Here is a 7,563-nt window from a genome sequence, read left to right on the forward strand (position 1 = left end):
TGGATACTCTGCAGGGACTTTGGCTTGGAATTATATGTGCCCTTGTTGTTCAAGTACTTGGTCTGATGATCATAACTGTTCGGATTGATTGGAAGAAAGAGGTGTCTACTTTTTTTTTTCTTTTTGGTTTTTCTTTGAAATTTTAGTTTTGCCTGTTAATTACTGAAATAGTTAAATTTGTTTCTTTTTGTAGGCAATGGTAACTATGGAAAGAGTTAATAATTCAGGACAGGCAAGTATTGAAAGAGTTAATAATTCATTTATCTAAAAATTTGATTTTATAGCATGTTACTTTTTTTTTTTTAACTTTTTTTCATGTAAGTAATTTTGTGTAAGTGATCATTTTGAACATACATTTATTTATCTATTTATATAAAAATTGATTTTATAGCATATTTTTATTTTTTTAAATTTATACAAGGCAAAATTCAAACTCTGGATATTTGTTTAAGTAAATTAGTGATCTAACTACTAGATCAATACAACTTGAATGCAGTATAAAAATAATGAAATTCACATAAAATTAAACAAAAATTTTAATCATGTCAATCAATTAAATTTAATATCTATTATTACTCAATTGAATTAAAAAATAACGATTATATATAATTAACTTTTACATAAAACTATAATAATAACAATTTTTTAGTTACAAATACTCAAAATATATATTATTTGACCTACTTAATCATATTATTTGTTTTTTTTAGAAAAGGGGGTTAATACAAATACCCCAAAGAGAACAAACAAAACAAGGCTAAACAGCTCCTCTTAAATTTGGTTTGATAAAGTTTTTCGAAGAGATGTTTATGCTTTTTAAAAATTTAAATTTTTTATTTTGTATTTGATAAATAAAAAAAAAATATGTGTTTGTACTTGCAACTTTTAAAAGATTAGGGTATTTTGAAAGCACCTAATATAGAACTTTTTAAAATTGATTTGTACTTTTTAAAATTTAAAAATTTAATATAACTTCATATGTTAACTAATTTTCAAATTTAATACTTATATTTATGTTTATTATAATATTTTTAAATTTTAAAAATTATTTTATCAAATATAATTATTATTTTATTTATATTTATTAAAAATTATTTTTAATTTAATTTACTAAATATAAATACTATATTTTTTAAAAAATTATTTTTTAAAAATTAACTTTTATAAGCTACTCTTAAAAAATAAAAACTCTACCAAACCTTATTCTAAGAGTTCCACAAGGGCCTTTTTATTGAAATAAATAAACAAACATTATTTACCTAAATACGCATCCCTAAAAATGGTTACTTAAATATGCAGTACCATTTCTTGGCCATCACCCACGAAATGGGTTTACAAACCATGTCATAGATGCCCCCCACTAAATAGATCCAAAGCTGACAGCAGAAGCGTTGACTACCATTTCAATCCTGCCACCTGCGAAATGGAGGACTGCACATCATTGGAGCCAGCAGCGAAATGGCCACATCAAGAATAGCGCATGCCAAATGGAACATCCCGCTTCTGGCATCCACGAGTTGGGCCACATCTCCAATGTCCGCAAGAGGCACATACTCGTGCATTTCATCATTCCCAGTCAATAAATCATACTTTGTTGACTTGGGGTAATGGTTTGATCGAAGGTCAGAAATTGGTGAAGTTTTGGGAAACCAATCATCTCCAGAATGATCTGAATTATCAGATGCATAAAGTGCCAATTCTGTCTCAGATGTATCTCTAGCTATAGAAGAACTCAATCCATAGTATTTCTGCAAAATGGTCATGGCTGGAGAAACCTTCTCTTGGGTGGTTTAAGGATTGCAGAGGTTCCTTCATGCCGTATTGACCTGCACGTGGGGGTCTTCTTTCCGAGCTATTATCCCTGCAATGATTTTATCCTAAAAAGATTAGTTTGTGAAACCAACAGATTTTGAATTGAAGCAACAGCCTAGAACATCAAACAAAACTCATCCCCAAAGAAAAAAGATACAAGCAAAACCAAGTAGAGTAGCAGCAAGAATTTTCATCAAACTGTAAATGGCGGATACATGGGAAGAATTAGAAAACACAATACATGAGTATATGGTAGTACCCCAACTTTGCATGTCCATTAGGTACACTCGTAGTCGGAGAGGGGGATGGCGGATGTCGTCCCGGTAACGGAATCTTCAATGTCTTCAGTGCAAAGATTTGAAGATCCGTGGCTAACCCGTTCATCCTTTTGATATCAGCTACCTGAATAAGGAGAGTTCAGTATCATGATATCACAGCCCAAAAAGCAATCATCCATGCATTGCTGGCCAGAAGTAAAAAATTTCTGACGCTTTCATTGTTATAGCCTTATAGGCATGTCTGCACATTATACAATCATCTACTTTGTATATTACCATATCTTCATGATAGTGCAGTATCTCTAATAGTAATTTGTATGTTACTGGAAATGAATAAAAATAAATAATATTTGGAAAATGAAAAGTCAAATCAGTTGAAAATCAAATGAATTCAAGTTCTGCCCCAACTTCAAAACAATTTCTACCTATCGTTATTCTCATCTGCATAGCCATTCCACTAATCCCAAATCCCAAAAGTGGAGAATATTAACTTATAGGAGAAAACTTTGATTAAATAAGTAATCAGAAATCGAGCCACTTAACTCAAATGGAAATGGTTTCTTCAGATCGGTTTGTTGGAATAACAAAACAAAAACAAATCAAACATACACAACCTTCCATCATTCCCAAAATAAAAGAGACTTAAATAGTTAAATAAGTTTAAAAAAGCACAACACAGGACACCAAAAAATATTGAAGAAAAGGGTGTAAACAAAATGAAAATAAGACCTCAGAATAAAACCCAGAAGAAAAGGGTAAAACTTTACGTCTTTACCACATTTAAGGCACCCCAAGTTAAGAATCATAAGAAAATAATACACAATAAGAACATGAAAAAAGAAAAATTGAAGTAGCTATATACCTCAACGCCATACTTAATAGCCACACCAGCGAGTGTGTGGAGCTTAGAGACTTGGTGCTCAATATAATTCAACCCACTTCCACCGCCGCCGTTCTGCAACCTGTTCGATGGCGACATCTTCGCCGATTGGTCGCCGACACCAAAGATCTACGATCTCACACCAAAGGAATAAGATCTCACTTCCAATTCGCATGCGCCGTCCTTGATGTGGCCATTTCGCGGGTGGCAAGATTGAAATGGTAGTCAACGCTTCTACTGTCAGCTTTAGATCCATTTCGTGGGTGGTGGCCAAGATATGGTGCTGCGTATTTAAGTAACCATTTTCAGGAGTGCATATTTAGGGAAATAATGTTTTTTGTTTATTTATTTCAATAAAAAAGCCGTTCCACGAGAATCAGAAAGTAGAGCATGTGTAATTGTGTAACATCAGAAGGTGGCCTCTCAAACAAATGAAGACCTATGGGGAGCTCCTGACCTTTTTTAGCCAAGGTGTCGGCTACAACATTAGCTTCTCTAAGAATATGGATCCACTCCACCTTCTGAAGACGTCTCTCCAAGATTGCTATCTCTTCCAACAGCGGTTTGCACGGATGAGAGGCTGGAACTTAATAGAAGACCAAGAATCAGATTCAACAATAAGGTGTTGGAAATTATGTGTATTAGCAATCTGAAGGCCTTTAACAATCTCCCAAAGCTCGGCATGAGTGATGGAACAACTTCCCAAATTACACAAAAATCCAATAATATATCTGCCCGAGTGATTTCAGAACACCCCCCACAGGCCGCACTATTATTGGAGGAGAGGAAAGAACCATCCACATTAAGCTTCACACAAAATCCTGGTGGAGAGACCTAACATATGAGCTTCCCGGAGCTTCTTGTAGCAAAATTTTGTTTGAAGTTATTCTTCAATGCAGTTTGAATGTCTTCAAACCGAGCTTGAATAGTACTAACAGTTGCAGCAGGGAGAAAACTCTTTTCTTCAAAGATGAGGAGATTTCTATAGTACCACAAAGAAAAAGCTGCAACACCAAACCGGCAATTCCAATCACTCTTCGCTGAGAGATTACTAATGAGCCAATCTCTAGCATTGAGGTTGTAAAAGTTTTGAACAAACTGATGCGGATGAAGTAGATTCCATACTATTTTGGCATAAGGACAATCACGTAACACATGAAGGACGTCCTCTATGAGGTAGTTGCAGCGTGGGCAGCTAGCAGAGGCAGATAAATCATAAATGTCTTCTTCTACTGTTCTACATACTGATTGACATTTGTTAAAATAGCATCATTGGCAACTAACCAAAGGAAGGAGCGAATTCGCTCCGGACTTCTCCACTTCCAAATCAGTTTGAAGACTCGATCCGGCGTGCTTTGATCCTCCCGAAGCGAGTTGTAGGCTGATTTAAGGTTGAAGCCTTCTTTCTTTCTTTCTTTCTTTCTTTCTTTCTTTCTTTCTTTCTTTCTTCCCCCCTCCCTCCCTCCTCTCTACTGGAAAGTTTACTGTATTTTTTTTAAGTATTATTGAAAAACTATCCTTGGAAGGGTGTGACAAAAGTTTCTTAAAGCCCTAAAGAAACAAAGGCCTTCTTTTATTTGTTTGCCCACACTCCTATCTCTACAAGTGTGTGTTTGTCAATGACAATGACAATAACATAATGATCAATTGCCCTAATACCAAAAACAAAAGTGATGAATTGCCTTCATTTTGCCTGATGTCATTTCTCTGATTTACTCCAACAATTAGTTACTAATCTTGTTCCTTGATTTTTTTTTTTTTGGTGATAGTATGAAATGAAACCAAAGCCATGATATTAAGATTCAATTAATTTATTTGGCGGAATTTCAATTATTATTGATCAAGTTAAAGCTGAGTTGGGGCTGACCAAATGCAAATGAACAATGAAGAAAAATAAAATGTTCATTAATTTAAGGGCAAAAAACCAGAATAAACCATGGGAAGTTGAAAATTATTTAAATAAGCCAAACTGAAATTCGTTTCTGCAATGAGCCAAACCCTATATTTATATAATTCGAACCAGTGTGATGATGAGGACCTGCAAGTCATGTTTCTATGTCGGAGGCAGTTTCCCGAGGTTAGGACACCAGAGTTGTTGGCAAAGTTGGTTAATGTGGTATCCAGCTCAGGGGGTTCGAACCGGAATGCCACCACTGAAGCAGCGATCTTGTTATTGTTAGTGTTTATTGATTTTATTTTTCATGTTACTTGTTATTTAAGATGATTTGTGTTATCTGTTTATCCTTTTACCTTCTAGTAATGAAAAAGTTGCATCTGAATTTGAATTTGGTTAGAAATCCCATGATTGCAAAAGTTGATAACTACAGTGTCATATGATTCAATGATAATACATAGTCACTAATCCACTAGGTAAATAACAGATTTTTAAGTACAATAAAATGAGCATACAACAAGGAAAAATATAACTAAAGTAAATCATCTAAAATACATGAGTGAATCCTAACGTCCAAAATACATGAAATGTAAATCATCTAAACAAGTGGGAGCCTGTCCCACAACGACGGGGAACCCGTGGCCTCTGACCTCTGCGGATGAACGGCTCCTCATCCTCTATCTCATCTGCACCAGCCTAGCTACAAACGGAAGCCATCTGATGTGAACGCGGTTACCCGACTTGTCCGCAAAAAGCTGCGTGCCCAACAACATCATGATGTACGCACGGGCAAAACGACGCACAGTATCCTCATCAGCTCCCTCCGGGCACTCACCAAACGTCTCCTGAAACCAGCTGCAGTTGACCGCGTACTTCTGAACCTGGCTAGGAGGATGTACCACTCCAAACAACTCCTCGAACCAAACCCAGGCTGGACGGCCACCCTCGATGTATATATGGAACTCTGATAGGCAGCCGCTGACGTAATGCCCGTCCACTGGCAAACCCAGCTGGTATGCCACGTCCTGCAGTGTGATAGTGCACTCTCCATAAGATAAACCACTAAGATAAACTACTAAGATAAACCACCAACATAAATCACTTACAAAAACCACTAACATAAACCATTTACAGAAATCACTAACATAAACCACTAAAATAAACCACCAACTAAACCAATATCTTACTCGCATGCCAAACCACAAACTCACATGTACCGGTAAAACAAAGTTATTTTCGTACTAACCTCTTCGTTGATGACCCCAGCTATATGGGCGACTCCGTCCAAGCGATATAACCGCGCTGGATCGTCTTCCATGAGCAGAATATTGCGTTCAGGTCTTTCGCGGACAGAATCTGGGTCGTTTTCTCTGAGATTTGGTGGGGCAGGGGAAGGTGAGAATGGTTCGAATGAGCCTGATTCGAACTCCTTATATAGCCAATTCCCTAGTAATTCGAACCAGGGTGGTTCGAATTACTACCAACGTTGCTTAAGCGTAATTCGAACCAGGGTGGTTCGAATTACATGAAGAACACATTTCCCCCTAATTCGAACTGGAGTGGTTCGAATTACTTGCATAGGTAGTTCGAACCAGTCTGGTTCGATTTACATTCAATTTTTTTTTCAAAATTCGAACTGGTCTGGTTCGAATTATTTGAGGATGAAGTTCGAACTACCTTGGTTCGAATTACATAAAAATATGATCTGGCTCATTGCTGTATCGATTTTCAGTTTGGCTCATATAGGTAAATTTGGATTGATGTTGGCTTATTGTAGTGTTTTGCCCTTAATTTAATTTGGGTTTGGGAAAAGAAGCACTAAAAAAAAGATGCGCATGTGAGTGGTTGACAGCACTTCTTTCTCTTTTTAAAAAACGGAGGCCCACATCCAGAACCTTACATTTTCAATCACTCTCCTAAAACCTGCAAAATAAATCTTCATGTTATCATTAAAGCCCGTCAAACATGCTCTGCCTACTATAAATAAGAAGTAAATGTGAATGAGGGAAAAGTTTAGGGTCAGAAATTTTCATGTTTTTTAGTCAGCACTTAGTGCATGTTTGGGCGTTATTATTTTATTAAAAAAAGATCTTTTTTTATTTTTTAACGTGTTTGGCAAATTTCTAGTAGTAAAAGTAAAAATATTAGTAAAATAAAAAAAAGATCTTTTTTGAGAAGCTGTAATTTACATCTTTTTTTAAAAGATCTTTTTTTCTTTAAAAAAAGATGTTTTTCATGTAATAAATGAACAAAAAAGTACTTTTATACTGTTATACCCAAACATAATTGATAGATAAAAAGACCTTTTTACATGAGATGTCCAAACATAAAATTACTTTTACTTCTCTATAAGATCTTTTAAAAAAAGATAACTCGAAAAAAGATCTTTTTTTAAAAGCTCACCCAAACAAGCCCTTAATCATCAAAATAAAAGTGAGTAATTTTTCATAATTAGATGTAATCTTACACTATTAAAAATATTATTGATGGCCAATTGATGGTTACAAAATACCAAAATTGTTGGCCCCTAGCATTCCTCGTCAAAGAGAGCTATTCCCATAAAAATGTCAAAAATATTTTTTTAAGATATCTTTTAATAATTAAAATTCAATACATATAATTGATTAAATTGTATTATTTTTATTAAAATTAGACCGGATAAATTAGTTTAGCCAAAAAATCAATAAATTAAATTTTGA

The 7,563-nt window shown here is 34.9% G+C and overlaps 1 protein-coding gene and 1 pseudogene across 2 annotated transcripts in view; one reads left to right on the plus strand and one right to left on the minus strand.

The window, feature by feature from the left end:
- The window catches only part of LOC107633909 (protein DETOXIFICATION 16-like), a 10,256-nt gene that overhangs the window by 1,867 nt on the left and 826 nt on the right, over window positions 1–7,563 (plus strand). The window contains exons 6-7 of one of the 2 annotated variants that reach the window (XM_016337500.2): window positions 15–101; window positions 194–311. In XM_016337500.2, the coding sequence (XP_016192986.2) occupies window positions 15–101; window positions 194–268 (162 nt within the window). In that variant the 3' untranslated portion in view covers window positions 269–311. Of the gene's footprint in view, window positions 1–14; window positions 104–193; window positions 312–7,563 lie in introns of those variants that run through there. The other variant, XM_021119801.1, reaches the window with a different exon arrangement.
- Window positions 1,197–4,406, minus strand: LOC107634755 (annotated as a pseudogene).

The sequence above is a fragment of the Arachis ipaensis genome, chromosome B03 (genome assembly GCF_000816755.2).
Source record: "Arachis ipaensis cultivar K30076 chromosome B03, Araip1.1, whole genome shotgun sequence".
NCBI classification, from domain to species: domain Eukaryota; kingdom Viridiplantae; phylum Streptophyta; class Magnoliopsida; order Fabales; family Fabaceae; genus Arachis; species Arachis ipaensis.